This window comes from Phocoena phocoena, chromosome 11, assembly GCF_963924675.1.
Source record: "Phocoena phocoena chromosome 11, mPhoPho1.1, whole genome shotgun sequence".
In the NCBI taxonomy this organism is placed as follows: Eukaryota; Metazoa; Chordata; class Mammalia; order Artiodactyla; family Phocoenidae; genus Phocoena; species Phocoena phocoena.
The window spans coordinates 64902981-64920309 of NC_089229.1; the positions used below are offsets into that span (position 1 = coordinate 64902981).

General features: G+C 51.7%; 1 protein-coding gene across 1 annotated transcript; it reads left to right on the forward strand.

Annotated features, from left to right (window-relative positions):
* Window positions 1–1625: 1625 nt before the first annotated feature.
* ENDOU (endonuclease, poly(U) specific) lies at window positions 1626–16933 on the forward strand. Its single transcript, XM_065887660.1, has 10 exons — window positions 1626–1746; window positions 6293–6415; window positions 8981–9052; window positions 9567–9701; window positions 10182–10353; window positions 10736–10935; window positions 13574–13687; window positions 14352–14458; window positions 15057–15199; window positions 15828–16933. The coding sequence occupies exons 1-10, from the start codon at window positions 1692–1694 to the stop codon at window positions 15946–15948; spliced, it is 1242 nt and encodes a 413-aa protein (XP_065743732.1). The 5' UTR covers window positions 1626–1691; the 3' UTR covers window positions 15949–16933.
* Window positions 16934–17329: the final 396 nt, after the last annotated feature.

The window sequence follows — 17329 nt, forward strand, 5'->3', positions numbered from 1 at the left end:
GAGGACCCCATCCAGGACACTTCGGTCCTCAGATGGCCCATCTGGCTCTGTGGGGTCAGTTTCAACTGTCTCCCCAGCTCCCAGCCTTGCTCCTGACCTAAAACTCCCCTGATGGAGGGAAGCGCTCCCACCCTTGAAACTCCATCCCACAGTCGGTTCAGCTGGACACCAGGGCAACCGTGGCCAGACCCCACTCCCACCCTGATAGGTTTGGCCTCACCCAGGGTCCCACCCTGGAAGGGACAGACCTTCCAGTCCCAAACTCTGAGGCACCATTGTTTCCTGCCCGGCCAGGGACACTCTCCTTTATTCCCTAAACTACCTGGGGTCCAGGATATGTCCCCGTGCTCCAAGTCCAGGGAGGGTGAGGATTCTGGCTGGCAGTGGCTCAACCTCTGCTTTCCGGTTGTGCAAATGGCACTTATGCAAACAAAGGGCTCCCACTCCCTTTAAGCGGGCTTCCTTCCTGGAGAAAATGGCGAGGCAATTGTGCTGGTGGTGTGAGTCCCTTGCAAGGTGGGGACTGCCCCACCTTGCAGCTGTGCACCCTGGGGGGCCTGAAAATGAAAATCTGAGAACTTGGAAGGGATCATTAGCTCCAACCCCATCGTTTCAAAGATGGGAAAACCGAAGACGGGAGAGAGGAAGAAAGTTCCACTGTTAAAGAAGGATGGAGGATGTGCTCACCCCGACTCCACCCCAGGAAAAATTACTGCAGCGTGGTCTCAATTGTTCATCAGTTTTGCCTTTTTCTATGAGACTTCCTTTTTGAGAGGCCTGAGAATCTCCATGCAGTGCTCTTTCTGGAAAGGGCATGTTACTTAGAACATTTTACCTTTATTAGGAGGGAAAACTTGGCAGCCCTACGTTGCTGCATCTCTGCTCCCAGACCTGGGAAGATGGGAGCCCTGAGAGCCTTGTCCCTCTCTGGGGAGGGGTCCCTGGGGGAGAGGAGTGTAAGAGGGATGAATGGAGGAGAGAAATGATGGTCCTTTGGCTGCCTTTAAGAGGCCTCATAAGCCTGGAGCCTGGGAGAACCTGAAAGAGGTAAAACCTGAGATGCTGACTCAGTAAGAGGTAAAGGCCCATTTGCGTGACATTTCAAGGGTGATGTGGCTACGTGTGGCTTGATGTAGTAAGAACAGCACTTGTTTCTGACCTATGCCTCCTAGATCGCTCCTTCTGGTACCCCAAAGCTTGTTGAAGCACTTCCTGTTTGTCTAACACATAATAACCCTCTTACTGTGTCCCTCATGCTGAGCACCTGGAGTTCAAATACGGAGCCAGTTGAGGCCCTTGGAAGGTCAAGACCCTGGCTTGCAGGTAGGTGGATGTTTGAAAGGCATCACCCAAAGATGAGCTCATGAGTGCTCCCCCCCACACTAGACCCAAGTTGCTGTGCCTGCTTGCATGACCTATTTTCTAGCTACAAACAGCTAGCACTCCTTGTTCTAAACATCTGGCATTGCCTGCCTGCTTAGTTCCCTTGCCTCTGGCTTCAAACAGCTGTTGGGCTTACCCACTCTCCACCTCCTTCCACCTGGAAGGATCTGGAGGCACCAGATCCACAAGTTCTGATATCTTTAAAAGGATCAGCCTGGGCAACAAGGCTCATTTGGGAGCTGTGATATTCACGTTGACTTTAGTGAAAGTCCAACAGCCAATCCCCTTTTGGCCTCCAACTGGACACCATGAAGGCCTGTGTTCCCCTGATAGTGGCCGTGCTCTGCGGCCTGGCCTGGGCTGGTAAGTCACTACTGGTGGGGATGACAGGAGTCCTGCCAAGAGTTGGGGTACTTGGGAGAGTGTGAGGGTAGTGAGAAGAGAGAGAGCCAGCTCTGTCCTAAAGCCACGGACACCTTAGACCAAGCCTGGTCTGAGGCAGGAGTTGCCTCTGAAGTGGATTGGGTTGTGTGAAGGGAGCTGCAGAGCTGGTGGGCCGATGTCACGGAAGCTCCTTCTTGACGACTTGGAAGATGAGCCCCAAGCATCCCTTAGTCCAACCTGACTTTTGATCTCACCAAGGTTTTGTTTTCTGGGGCCACCATAGGGTAAAGCTGGGCTGTGGCCGACTGGCTTTGAGTGGCCTGGTCGCCCTTGGTCACTTCCTCTGCTACCTGGGGGTAGGTGAGTTGTCTGCGTGGGACCTTTCCCTGGGTAAAGGCTTAGGAGGAGGGCGGGGTCCGGGGAAACTGGAAGAGCCCCTGACCAGGAGGCAGGTCATGTGGTCAGAGGAATCAGTCTTGTCCCGTGTTAGAGGACCTACAGCAGAGAAGGGTCCTGGCCCCCAGGTACTGGCGATGCAGGGATGGGACCCGTGGCTAAGGATGGGAACACTTCCCTGTTCAGTAGCTGCAGAGCGGACGCTGATGTGTTCATTAGTGGTTACTGGGTGAGTAGGGAGAGTGCCAAGGGAGGGGGCTGGGCTGAGGGATGTGGGGGGATCCTCTGTCCAAGGAGAAAGGATCCCACTCAGGTTTTTCCTACATAGGACTGTCGTAAGGGTGAAATAAGACAAGGTACAAGAAGCCCCCTACGTGGAGTGAGATCTCAGTAAATTGGGTCTTTGATTATGATTATAAAGATAAATACATATAAAATCATTTATAATATTTATAAGTATATTTAGAACATATTAATTCTAGTAATATAACAAGTATTTATTTATATAAAATAATTTATATAAACATAAAATTTACTCTTGGAATCATTTCCAGTCAGGTTGTGGATAAGGACACCCCTAACAGGATTCCTAAATGGAAAACGTTTGGAGGGGAAAGCCATTCCCAGGCCTCCCACGCTGGATGGGATCGTGTACCCCCTCTCCAGCACACATGGCAGAGAGCTGGGCCCGGGGTGGTGCAGAGCTCTCGGTAGGGAGTGAGGGAGGGTGCGAGAGCCTCTAGCTTACTGTGAAGGAGTGGTGTGGGGTTGAGGCATTCCAGTCTCAGGAGAGGAGAGCAACTGGAGACATTTGATCCTTGGGGGCCATCCCTGAGGGCAGAGGCCAAGGTGGCTTCAGAAGGGCAGATGGAGCCCTTGCCCCTGGGGCTGGTGGTCTGATCCTGCTGTGGGACTGATGGGGAAGAGAGGGTCCAGTGGGTGATGCCTCCTTCTTTCCTAAAGTGGGAGGAAGAGGCTCGGTTCTTGTCTGTCCTATGCCAACATCTCAGAACTTAGATGCAAGAGTATGAATAGCATGGGAGCCAATCTTAGGTCCCTGGTTGTTTCAAGTGAATTGAAGCGGGAGTCTGGTCCTGGAAGTGTCTACTTGGTTGGCTAGGTGTCCACGGAAACAGCCTCTGAGACCCCCAGAGAAGCACAGATGTAGGAGTCCCCAACCATCAGAGGGGCTGAGGGCTGGCATATAGGGACACCCAGGTTTGGGACCAAGTTTCTTGGTGGGCAGTGTGGTTAGGGACTGGGTGTTGAGGCATACTGAAGTGTTGGAGTGAGCGGAGACATTTAGCATTTCGTGTAGGGATGGGGGCTGGTGACAAGCTCTTCCCGGGGAATGGAGAGCGTACCTCTGTCCAGGAGAAGAAAGGCCAAAATGGAGTAAGGCAGAAAGAGAGTCAGAGAGATGGGGTAGAGGATTACTGGAGCGGTGATTCAGGCGCCTGGCGAGTGAGCGAGGCGCACACAGAGTGTTTGTATGAACAGGAGGTACCGGGTGGGATCGCTGGAGTGAGTAGTCAGGGTGACACTCTGACACTCACCTGAGGGTCCCCAGAGCAGCCCGGGGAGGTACCTATGAGGAGAAGTCCCTCCCACTCCTAACCTCCCCCCTCAAGTCCCAAGGTCCTCTTGAAGCACATGGTGAGGTGTACAGGGAAGTGTGAAGGATCCCTGGCCTGGGGCTCCTACTGGGGACAAAGTTCTTGAACAGGGATGAAAAAGTCCACTCAGCCAGGGCCAGTGGGGCGGTGTCCTCTTGAGCTCTACAGAGCTGACTATTGACTTGCAGCCCTTCTCGATTAGTGCCAGCTGCTGGAATGGGGTGAATTCCTTCCTTGGACTCTGCTGATCTGGCCCATTAAAAGCATTGCCCTGATTTGTCTGAATTCTCTCCCTTTGGATTCTGGGTGTACTGCCAGGCTGACTGAGCAGGCAGCTGACACAGCCTTCCTCCTGGGCTGAAAACTTCGCCTTAAGGTCTTTGCATTTGGGTTGCACCAAGGGAGCATCATTTAAGATTCAGGGGGAGTTCCCCTAGGCTTGGAGGGACAAGTGGACTTGGGCCTGGTCTACTTTAGGGACAATCCACTGGATCTGCCTTTCTGGCCACGTTGGAAGCCCTTTACACAGTGTGAAGTTGCCTCAGGACCTGGGTTCATCGTGACGCCTCTTTGATGTAAAGAACACAGACTCACAGCGGAAATGTCAGCTAGAAACTGTCAGCAACATAAATGCGCTGACACCCCAGCCCGAGCAATGGCCCAGTTGAAACCCAGGGAGGGAGTCAGCTAGATTGAGTAGGTAGACAGGGAAGACTGCCCCAGCCAGTCTGGACACTTGCCACCTGGAAGATGGGCATGAAATACTGACTGTTTGTTTATCTAACATCTAAGTGGTGCTACTATGTGTCATGCGGTGTCCTAAGTGCTTTACAAAAATGAGCTCATTTAATTCTTATGAATAGACTATGAGATGGGCTCCATTATTATCACACTTTTACAGAGAAGGAAACTGAGGCAAAGAAGGTCAAATGACTTGCCCAAGATCACATAGCTAGAAAGCAGAAGAACCAGAATCCTGGCCTCGAGCAGTTTGGTGCCAGAGTCCGGGTTCTTTGTCTCTCTGCTATGCCACCCTCATTAGCACAGTATAAACCCTAATCCCAGAATGCAAACCAGTGACTAAACCCATATCTCTCTTCTCCACCTCCACCCCAATCCAGGCTAAATTTCGATGCTACACCTGTGTGGAATCACAACCAGGACCAAACCCCAAATCTAAGCTAAGGCAAAATTGGGATTATTTCTCCTCTCCTAGTCTTGACATGTTCCTCAACCCTGCAGTTTTAAACCTATTCCCTTTCCTTACCCGAACAGCAACACAAAATTGTTATTTTACCAATAATTAACTCAAGCCCAAATCCTAACTTTAGCTCTTAATCTAAACCTAACCCACCCCAACCTGGGCCCCAGTTAGGTTTCAGTTTCTTCATTCCTACAAATTCCAGTGTTAACTGTGACTCGGACTCTGATCTTGACATTCTCCATAACCCACAGCCTGACCCTAAACCCAGTACCCACTAAATCCAAACCTCAGGAACCTCAAATGGAAACAATGGCTCTGTTATCACCCTTAAAGCCCAGAGTGAAAGGAAAGAGCGCCCAGCCAGCTACCCCCTCCACTGTCTTTGCTGTGGCGGGCTTGTTTTTTTAGGAGTGCTTGGTGGGTTTGTACCATTTCTTTCAAAATTTCTTGTCTTATGCCCCTTGTGACCAAAAGCTGGCTTCTGCAAGCCATTTGGCTGGAGTAAGGGATGTGGTCTGTGGTTACATAACAGATCTTATTCCAAAGTCCAATTCTCACCCAAACCCACCTCATTCCCCACCCTGAGCTAAACTAATCCAAACTAGAAGAGACAGAAAGACGTGACACCGGCGGGGAAGAGGGTGCAGAGGAGACCAAACGAAGGGGAGGGAAGAACAGAGAAGCAGAAGACGTCAAAGGGACAGGATGAGAGGCAGAGGTCAGAGGGGAGAAGGCAGGTGGGATCACTGGAGCGAAGGTGACTCACCAGCCTCTATGTGACAGGTGAATGGTGGCCTCTGGGCCGTGCCCAGCCCACAGACCTCTTTCTTCGGTCTGTCTGAATTTTTTAAAGTTGGAAAAGTTCACATAGAAATGAAGCCTTCTTTTGAAAAACTGGAGGCTCTGGCAACACTGAGCCTGCATCTCAACATGGCAACAATTGGCTGGAGCTGCTAGTGGCTGCCAGTTTCAGGCAGGGCATTGTTCCCAAGTTTGTCACCGTCCCCACCTCTTTTTACTGCCTTCCTGCTTCTTGACTCATTTGTGTTACAGGTCTAGCCCCGATTGGCACCTGACTCTGTGATCCTGGTCTCTATTATTAGTCAGTGGGTGGCAGGTGGTGGGTGGTGGGGACGAGGCTTATGTTGTGTATGGGAGGCTGTGCGTGTACCTCTCCCCGGCAGCTAGCAATGACCTTCCCTGCAAGGTGGGGCTCCTGCCCCTGTCTGTGAACCCTTCTGCAGAGGGTGCCTTGATGAGGAGAGTAGGATCCCCATAGAGCTAAGTTCGTGACCTTTACTGCCCGTAGGCCAAAAGGAGTCATGCGCGTCTCGCTGTAATGAGAAATTTGACCGGGATGCTGCTTGCCAGTGTGACCGCCGGTGTCCCCGGCACGGGGATTGCTGTGAAGACTATGAGCGCCTGTGTACAGGTGAGGTTTCTTGTGGGATGAAGGGTCTAGGAGGCATGGCAGGCCAGGCCATGACCATATCTAGCCTGCCTGAAGGGCTGCTGGCTGGGGCATCTAGCAGTCCAGAGCAGGGTTCCAGACTGATGACTGGGGGCTCAAAGGGCCCAAACCAGAGCAGAGCGGGGGTCAGGGCTTTGGCCACCACTTGTCCTGGGTATTCTAGGATGTCTCCAACATAAAACCCCAACTTAAAATAAAGTAGATGTCGTTTACCTGGAATATCTGTCTGAACTACCAGGATTAATAATATCTGGAAAATTTAAGTAATTCCCAAAAAAAGCAAAAGAATGAAAATATCATTTTAGCATGTATTACATTACCAATTATCATTTTCAAAAGTAAAAAAGTGGTAGTGAACTTTCTTTCCCAACTTGCATGCCACCAGGAAGACCGCATGGCGTCAGTAACTGACAATTCATACCACTCTTCCTATCGCGAGTGGACTGAGTGGTTGCACATCTCTGACCTGTCATTCCCAGGCCAGAGGTTAAATGGGACATGCATCGCCCTCAAAAGCCAGTTGTTCTTCTGCTACCCCAACTACACAGTTTAAAATTTGAAAAACTCACTTTGAATAATTCCCTTGTTTGGATGCTTCCAATATTTTAGACTCCCAGATAAATGGTCTTCTGCTTTGTGACATGAAGCCTTGCTAAGTTCACCGTCAAACCCTGTGTCCCATGGTAGGTAATGGCCAGCAAGACCACTGCGTGTGGTTGTGCAGGTTGTGCACTGCACAAGGGCCCCTGGTTGAGAAGGTGAGTTGGACCAAAGTTGAATTTGTATCCTTCTCGCTAAGCCATGTGTCTTGGTGAAGAGCTGTGTCTGCTGAGAAAGGCGTACCTTTTCCTAATTTGCGCAAGAGTGGTTTCTGCTGGCCCAGCGATGTGCCCCCAGAGCTACTTCCACCCAAGAGAATGCTGAGTCAATTTACACAAAAAAACACCACACATACTAGCAGCTCTGCTCATCAGACCCAGGCAGGGAAACCCAGGCCCAGAGCTCACTCAGTGCCAGAATCAGAGCCAACCCCCCTTCTTTTTTTTTTTTAATTATTTTTTATTGGAGTATAGTTGATTTACAATGTTGTGTTGGTTTCTGCTGTACAGTAAAGTGAATCAGTTATACATATACATACATCCACTCTTTTTTAGATTCTATTCCCCTATAGGTCATTACAGAGTATTGAGTAGAGTTCCCTGTGCTATACAGGAGGTTCTTATTATTGATAGTTATCTATTTTATATATAGTGGTTGTATATGTCAATCCCAATCTCCCAATTTATCCCTTCTCCCCTTCCCCCTTGGTAACCATAAGTTTCTTTTCTACGAGCCGACCCCTTTCTGCTGCCCTGTGCCCCATGTAGCAGACACAGGGAGGCCTGTGCACCTTGGACAATCAGGCTGGCATTTCAAGATAGAGACGATACTCAGCCTAGCAGCCATTTCATCACTGTCTCTGATGTGCGACTCAGAATCCTTTTCCCACAGAAAAAATATTATCAATGGTGGTTGAGACTCTAGGTCAGCTCACAAAGGTCTATTTAGCATAAACGGTGGCTGAGTTAAGAACCCTGTGGATTGTCAGCACTTAAAACACAGCCTGAAAAAACAAACAAACAAACAAAAAACAGCCTGGCAGAAAGCAAGTGATCAGGAGAAGTTTTTTGACTGAATGAATAACCTGCCCCAAGGTTCTGATGGTAAGAACAAGATACTATCTGACGAGCGCGCTGACAGATTCTGAAGCACTTTGTAATAGTGTTGGGTTTTGGGGGGAGTGGTGTAGGGGTAGAATTTATTCCCCTCCGTGATGAGAGAGAAGCTCAGAGTCCCCAGCAGCATTCATTCCCTCGTCTTCCTCCCCAGGCCCGCTCCACCCTGCTCTGCCCAGAGCCACGGTTGCAGTTACTCAGCTTGCAGGCAAGGGAATGGGCCAGCAATAGGCATGTGCTTTTCTGAATGCGCCTAATTCCCAAATGCAGCCTTTGTGGCCATTGCCAAGTGTAATTGCGAAGGAAGAAGGGCATCTGGTATCTCAGGAAACAGTTCTTATTCCATGAGGCCTGGGAGGAGTTCACCCTTGACTCTGGGAGTTATTACAGGTAAGCAATGTTTCCTAAGTGAGGGTCTTGTCATTTGGAGAGTTCAAGCCTATCCACCTATCAATTTACATTAAATAAAAGTCATCCCAACCTCAGAGTTTTCAGCCCAGAAGAGACCACCTCCTGCCCACCACCTCGCCTTTCTACAGACGAGCACACTGGGTACCAGAAGGGTGAATGGTGAGGAGGGTTGTCGCCTGGGGATGTTCCTTCACTTCTGTGAACAGTTTTCAATCCCCCTGTCTTACATTTTCAGATTTTCTGCTCCTTCACCTGGTACTTGTTCAAAGTACCCTCGCCCCTGTTTTGTATTTTCTTCCACTGCACATGCTTGTTCCCGAAGCTGGGAGGACTGAGAATCAGTGATAAAGAGGAGGGGCCCCTCGGGGATGTTTGGTGACTTTACTTCTCTGACCTACAGCTGATGAGGACCTCAAGGAGCCAGAGCCATTCCTGGAGCTGGAAGAAGAGATGGAGGGGGCCCCGGCTAGCGGTGAGTCTGCCTCCCCAGAGGGGGGCCTTCGGGGTAAAGATGAGGGACGTGAGAGGATGACGAGGAGGGGGCAGCCACAGGCCCAGGCCAAAGCCAGATGGGACCCCAAATCCAGCACCTAGAGGTGGTGAGAGCAGCTCGCTGGACTCTTGGGGTCTGGGAGGGAGGAAGCCCCAGGGCCTCAGTGACCTGGGGGGTAGGCAGGAAAGAGTCCGAGGCCTGCTGAGAGGGACAGGGAAGGGGAAGAGATTTTATTTTTAGAGAGGGAAGATTATAAAAACAACAGGCCAGAAAGTAGAGTTTGGCACCAGAAAGGACTTCCTGACTGTGAAGGGTGTGCACCAATTAGGCTTGTTTGTTTTCCTTCCCTGGAGTTCTTTAATAGGAAGCATCAGGAAAGCAAGGCTGGGGGGGGCGGGGGTGGGTGGGGTTCATGCAGTGGGCACGGCCTGGCCGCTGCGGGGAGCGACCCCTAGAGGTCAGCCCAGGACACACCTCCCCTCTGTCCTCTCAGACTTGTACTTGGCACCCAACTCCTGCCGGGGCCGCTGCCTGGAAGCCTTTGACAAGCACCACCTATGCCACTGCAACGCCCGCTGCCCAAAGTTCAGAAACTGCTGCGAGGATTTCGAGAGCCTGTGTGGCCATGGTCAGTCTCCTGCTCCCTTTAGCATAGCCCCAGAGGCAGAGGAACTCTCTAGAGCAATAGCTCTCCCAGTGTGGTCCCTGGACCAGTACCATGAGCATCATCTGGGAATTTATTAGAGATGGAAACTCTAGGGCTCACCCCGGACCCATTGAATCAGAAACTCTGGAGGAGGGGCCCACCAATCTGTTTCCACAAGCCCTCCAGACAATTCTGATGCGTGCCAAAGTATGAGAAATTTCCTAGGGGCAGGGGGCAGTGTGGATATTTCATGGACATTCTGTGGGCAAGGCCGTGTGCTGAACTTAAGGATCCTTTAGGCCGCTAGCCCCCTGCCCTACAATCACTAGGGCGCCTGATTGCAGCCCCTCTCCCCCGCTGCTGGCTTCTGGAAGGTGCCCAGGAGGGGGGATGCACACAGACAGCTGCTTGCCCCCTGGCCTCCCTCAGGCTCTGAAATACCCCTCCCCCAATTCCTCCCAGAGGGCTTCTCCCACATCAGCGATGCCATAACCAAGGGGGAACCGCAGAGCATCTCTGAGAAGATCTATAGGGCAGATACCAACAAAGCCCAGAAGGAAGACATTGTTCTCAATAGCCAAAAGTGCATCTCGCCCTCGGAGGCCAGAGACCAAGTAGACCGCTGCCCAGAGCCGTGAGTTCCCTTCAAGCCTCTTCCTGCAGTCTCTCCCCCAGCCTTGCTCGCTTTGGTGCCTCAGCTCTTTTCTCCTCAAGGCAGGCAGGACCAAAGGGAGAGGGAAAAAATGGGTCTCCAGAGACAGATAAAGCCATTTGAGGACCTGTGGGGATCCATTTGGGAGGGTTTCTGGGATTGGCTGGGCTGAGAATAGAACTGACCTTCCAAGAGATGAAGTGGAAGAAAAGAGGGACCTCATGCACTGTCCCCAAGAGTGTGTGAAGTCCCCACTCTGCCTCTGAACCCAACCCTCTCATGCCTGCCCCTACACCTGGAAGTTCTGGAGGGGTTTCTGCTCTGCGTGCAGGCCTCTCACTGGGCCTCCCTCTACCTGCCCCAGGCTCTTCACGTATGTCAATGAGAAGCTCTTCTCCAAGCCGACCTACGCCGCCTTCATCAACCTCCTCGACAACTACCAGCGGGCCGCGGGCCGCGGGGAGCACTTCACAGCCCAGCAGCTGGCTGAGCAGGACACCTTCCTCAGCGAGGTTATGAAGACGGCCGTCATGAAGGAACTCTACGGCTTCCTCCACCAGCAGAGTGAGTGAGGCCGTGAGGCCTCCCCCAGGCCCCGAGAGAGAGGGAGGCCCTGCTGAGGTCGCGGTGTGCCCACAGCGGGCCAGGCACCCCTGGGGGCTCCACGGCGGGCAGGTTAAGAGAGCAGGTGGGGACTAGGTGGAGGCCAGTGTACCTCTGGGAGGGGACAGACAGGGGCCTAGAAGAGACCACAGACCCACGCAGGAGCTGAAAAATCCTCTGTCCGGCTTCAAAGTCAACCCATCTTTTGACCTAATCTTAGCAGCCTGGTTTGCCCCCCACTTGCTGCTTCAGCCTCAGGGTTCTCCGCAGGCCGTGAGTCCCCCAGCTCCCCGTCAGCCCCCAGGGTATTCCTCTGCCACCTGAGCTGATCCCGGACTCAGCACCACTTTGCAGGCACGTAGGGTCCCTGCCCCTGCTCCCTCACTGGGCACTACGTCCAGGAAGGAGGCCGGCCCATTCCACATTTTTGCTGGGGACACAGCAACAGAAAATCAACAAAGGTTCAGAGGGGGACGTTATACTGGGAAGGGTTCTGGTTGGAGAGACTCCAGATACAGATACATGTGAATCAGACCAAAAAAGGTTTGGGCCGCAGGACTTCTTGGCACGCGGTGTGTTTGTTAGTGTCCTCCAGATTCCTTTCCTGAACTCCGGGCAGCTGGGCCTTGCCTGGGGGTGGCTCCGTCCTGGTCATCCCTTGCTGGCCGTGGGATCGCCTCCGCTCGGAGCCGTTGCATTCCATCCTCCGGTGGCCCCATTAAGAGTTAGTAACACTGTTTTTAGGTAAAGCCGGTGACACACAAGCAAGCCCTGTGAAGAGGGCGCGATCCTGCACTGCCCCCTGGTGTTCTCCTTGTAGTAAACACAGGAGAGGATCTTGGAGGTCAAGACTGAGCCCTAGTCCAGGCTGTTCCACGACCCACCCGGTCTTCGCCTCTCTCCCTGTCCAAATCCCACTTATCCTTAAAGTTCTAGCTCACATTCCACCTCATTTATGAAGCTGCAGCTCACGGCTGGCTTTCAGAGTCTCTTCAGAGGTCAAGGGTTTGGAGTGTGTCCTAAAATAGCCTTGGGCCAGAGGGACTTGGTTTCACTTGCTAATGACGCAAGTGATCCTGGGCCGTTTGACCCTCAGGCCCCAACTGAGCCTTGTCTGTGCAATGCGGTCTTGGGGGATTCATGCATATAAAACACTCAGTGGAAAGCCTGGCACCCGGTAAGCTATAGCCATTCAGATTGTGAAGGCGTTCTCTGTTATATCGTGTGTTCTTAGTCTTGTTTTCCAACTGTGTGGTTTTAAAAAAATGTTTATTTGTTGTATTTTATTTTTATTTTCGGCTGCGTGGGGTCTTAGTTGTGGCACGTGGGCTCTTCGTTGAGGTGCGCGGGCTTCTCTCTAGTTGTGGTGTGTGGGCTCAGTCGTTGCGGTGCGTGGGCTCTCTAGTTGTGGCACGCAGGCTCAGTAGTTGCCCCTCGGCATGTGGGATCTTAGTTCCCTGACCGGGGATCGAACCCCCATCCCCTGCACTGGAAGACGGATTCTTAACCACTGGACCACCCAACTGTGTTCTAAGTCCTTGAAAGGAGGGAATATGCCTGGTATCTCTTTAGTGTCCTCTACACACAATTCTGGGCAGTGAACCGTTGACAGTTGATAGCTCCCTAATTCAGATCCCCAGCCCTGACATTTCCCTGCCTGTCTAACTGGCATCTACTCAGAACTTAGTGTAAAGAGAACTCACGGTTCCCACCTCTTCCTCCAGACCTGCTCCTTCCTCATCTTCCCCATCTCATAAATGACCCCATACTTTATCCAGTTGCTCAGGCCCAAAGCCCAGGGGTTATATTTGATTCTTCTCTTTACCTCCCCACTCCCCACCTCCATTTCCTCCACCAGGAACGCCTGGTAACAACCTGACATGAAGAATCAACGTGAGGATTGAAAGCACTCAAACAGTGCCAGGTACACAGAACAAACTCAGTGAATCTAAACTATTTTTCTTATTATTAAGGTTTGACTGAGCTCCAACCTTCTTTGCACGGGCTGGCAGCTGCCTGCCTCTCAGACCTCCTCTCCTACCACTCTCCCCTCCTGCTGGCTCTGCTCTAGCTACATGGGCCCTCAGCTCTCTAAAACGCCAAGGTGTCCTGGAGCCTTTGCACTTGCTGTTCCTTCTACGTGGAAGGCTCTTTCCCCCAGGTCTTTGCATGGCTGACTCCTTACCCTTCAGGTCTCTGATCAGTGCTACCTTCTCAGAGAGGCCTTTCTAGAAAAGCTCCCACCCGAACCCCACCTCCAGGCATCATGGGATAATCTGCTTTATTTTCTTCATAGCACTTATCTGAAATCATACCGTTTATTGTTTGTTTATTATCTGTCTCCTCCACTGGAATATAAACTATAAAGACAGGAATCTTGTCCTTGTGATTCCCTGATGAATCCTCAGCCTTTAGATCTGGGCCTGGCACAAAACAGGCACCCCATAGAATCTATGGCATAGATAACTGCTGAGCGAACAACTGACTATGTAGGCTGAACCCACCCGTCTCTTGTCACGCTGGAGCAGGTGGCCCTTCCTTGCTTTCCAGGAAGGCCCTGCCTTCCCCTCTCCTCAGTCCTCTGCGTTCCTCTCCCCAGACCGCTACAGCGCAGAACAGGAGTTCGTCAACGACTTGAAAAACATGTGGTTTGGGCTGTATTCAAGAGGCAAAGAAGAGGGGCACTCAGGTGGCTTTGAACATGTCTTCTCAGGTGGGATTACTCTGCTTGGGAAGAAAGAGTTGGAGGGATGAAGAGAGATGCTTCCCTCAGGCACAGGGCAGCATCAGCACCGATGAATCAGTAGTCGAGCCAGCTTGCAGGGCAGGGCACGTCTGCTCCCTGGCCAAGAGGGAGGGGACTGAGAGGCCATGTTTGAGGGCCAGTTTCTTCTGGAGTATCAGAGGGAGAAAGAAGCCCGGACACCGGGGCTCCCAAGGTGCACACATAAGAAGAGAGACGTGTTTGAGGCCCTGGCTGTCTACCTCTCAATGGTCCTCTGCTTCCAGGGCTTGGTCAGCTGTTTCCTAAGGAGGCCCCATTGCCCCAGCGTAAGGCTCCCACCAAGTCTGGTTTGCTCCTAGGGAAATGGCTAGAGGAGTATCTCAGAATGGCCCAGGGTCAGTGGGGAGAAGGAACTCTCCCAAGGGCTTCAGCTGAAATGGGAGGTGTGTGTGTGTGTGTGTGTGTGTGTGTGTGTGTGTGTGTGTGTGTGTGTAGCGTTCTGAGGTGAGAGTTAGGGGCGTGAAGGACTCCGGGAAGTTGGGGTGGACATTCTAGGAATAAGAGACTGGAGAAGGGGTACAGCCTTGGCACGGGAGTGGGGAAAGAGGTCGGAGGGGAGGCCCAGATCACCCACCTTATCTGTTTATTACAGGTGAAGTCAAAAAAGGCAAGGTCACTGGCTTCCATAACTGGATCCACTTCTACATGCAGGAGAAGAAGGGCCTGGTTGACTATTACAGTCACATCTGTGACGGGCCTGTGAGTACTGAGTGCTGACCCCATGGGCTGGAAAAGCGCCGTCAGTACCCAGACGTCCTGTCCTCATTCTGAATTCCAAACAGGCAGACTTGTCTCTCACCCTGACCCTCTTGGCAGCCTAACGGGGATCGTGAATAGGACTTCCCTATTTGCTGGAAAGAGGGTTTAGCCAGCCAGGACGCTTCCAAAGTGTCAGCTGAAGTTTCAGTCTGGCTAGTCTGAGTTAAATTTCTTATAGTTTTATAAAAAAAAGAACCCTTTGCTGGCCTGAGCCTGGAAATAATTTGGGGGCAAAAAGCTGTCCTTCTCCTCCGCACATGAGGGCCACAGTTACGTCCCTGCTCCCCTGGCACCGGGCACATGGATGCTGACTGTGGGCCTTTCTGGGAGATGCGAGCTGGCGGCTCCAGGGAGAGGGTGTGCACAGGACTCAGATACCCTAGCAGGGCAGACTGCATCTTCTGTCGATTTAAAGAATCCAGTCTCCCCAGGAAGCTCACACAGACCCCCACGGGCCCTCGACAAATCCTAGCCAACCCTCTGTGCGACTCTGCACTGTGGTACTCACCAGACCCCTTTACCGCCCTTCTCTCCGCAGGGGGATTCTTACCCCAGGGTGCTGGCCTTGCAGTTCAGCTGGGATGGCTGCTACAAGGAAATGGGTTCAACTTTCATAGGCAGCAGCCCCGAGTTTGAATTTGCCCTTTACTCCCTGTGCTTCATCGCCAGGCCAGGCAAAGTGTAAGTCCTGGTGGCTCAGGAGGGCTTGGACAAATCACTGTTCTGGGCCTCGGTTTTCTGTCTTGGAACGTGAAGCTGTTGATCAGATCAGTCGTGTAGCTGCCAACCTTCATCCCAGCAGCAGAACCACATCCCCTCCCTCCTCCAAGTGCAATCGTATGCAGGAGCTTAATATACAAAACAGTTAGAAATGGAGTTGCCCTGGGGCTGCAAGCCTCTCTTTTTGGCCCCTGAGGCTGTTTGGGGGAACGCTGGAGCCCCAGAGAGTACAGTTAGAAACCACTGGCCCTCATCTTCTCTAACATTTGAGGACTCTGGGCCCAACCACTTCTGAAACCCTAAGCGGACATTTCATTTCTGGGGGTTGCAGCTCTAGAGTTGGATTTGAGAATATTCCTGTAGGACAGATGAGAAGCAGTATTCTCTATGAAGACGGAAAAGAAGACAGAGTTTGAGAGGGCCCTCTGCACGTGGGGAGCCAGAGGCAGAGGCTGAAGCAAGCTGTGGCAGCTCCCTTAGAGGCTAAGACAGGGTGGAGCCCTTCCGCGCGGCTGAACTTCATCCTTCCAGCCTGGGGACGGACGTGGAGTGAAGCAGGTCCCTATGATTTGCTGATCTTTCGCCACAGGTGCCAGTTAAGCCTGGGTGGACATCCCTTGGCCATCCAGACCTATGCCTGGGACAAGTCAACCTACGGAAATGGCAAGAAGTACATCACCACAGCCTACGTGGTGTCTCCTACCCAATAGAGCTTCGGGCTAGAAAGGGGCATGAGGGCAGTAAGAGCTCTTGTCGGACTGAGACGCTATTTGCTCTGCGCTGGAGGGGCAGGGAATGGAGGAGACGGCGAGGGACTCCCCAATCCAGAAATGCCCATATGAAAAAGAGAGAAAAGATACAAATTAGAGAAACAGTCACACCTTTGTCCTCCAACATTTTGGAAACAGAAGGTGGGGACCCTCAATAGCTCTTTGCCCTGCTGGGTGGTGGAACCCTGAATAAGTCCTTGAGGTCTCCAGGCCTCATGTTTCCTTTTAATGCAAAGGGAAGGGGTTTGCCCCATTTCCTCTTTTGGGGGTTGGTGAGAAGGCAAACCTGATGACATTCTTACTGTGAAGATGTTTTCAATTGTTCTTAGGAAGAGTGGCCGAGAGAAATTCAAGGTTACCCTAATGGCTGTTATGGTACACAGCTCTGCAAACTGTAATCACCCCCATACTGGGGCCTCAAATAAATCAGGCTATGGAGATCAAGGGTGGGTATTTGGTCTTTTCTAGGGTGAGATCCTCTCAGAACAGGGTCCGCGAGAGGGTAACGGCTGATGCAGTGAGTAGGCTGGAGAGGCAGTGGACTCCTCCAGGCCTGATTTTTTGTAGTCAGCTAGGTAACTGCAACAAGAAGCTTCCTAACTGTGGACACTTCGTGCAGTTACAGAGCTGTATTTTGATTCCAAATAGTTTGTAAAAGAGTTCCCCTCACAGGCGGGAGATTTTGCATGAGAAGAATAAAGGAACCTAGAGCTTGGTGTCACTAACATAATTATTTTAAGTCTAATTCAGCAGCCATAATGTGCATAAGCTCTTAGAATGGAAGACAGGGAGACTGGGGTTCCCTATTTCACTCAGTTATGCATTTCTCCCCTAATCACATTGGGAACCAGATGCTGTCCCACAGGGCAAGGCTTGAACGATGCTGTAGAGTCTTGAGTCTCAAGTCATTTCAGAAAACTTGAAATGTGTCTCTTCTTTGCACATGGCCCCCCCTCAACTGTCTGTCTCCCAGCCTTTTCTGTGGAGCAGGGTTGGGAGTGATGCTTCTGGCTTTAGTGGCTCTTTGGGATGACCTGGAGGATGTGGTATCTCGGTAAAGTTCCTGACTCACCTAAGTCTCTCTAGCTAAGACGGGTGGAGAATTCACCTGGTGGACTTGTAATGTGAAGGGCGGAAGGAGAGCCCTTCCCGCTTCTGGTTCCACATATAAGGAGCCTGGAAGTCACCATTCCATCCTAACAACAAGTAAAAACTGAACAGAGTGAAAAACCAACGATTCTTCTTGGATCTGTAAGACAGGGGAGAACACAGGCAAACTGCTCCCCTCGGACTGGAAAGACAGGTGAATGTAGGAAGACAC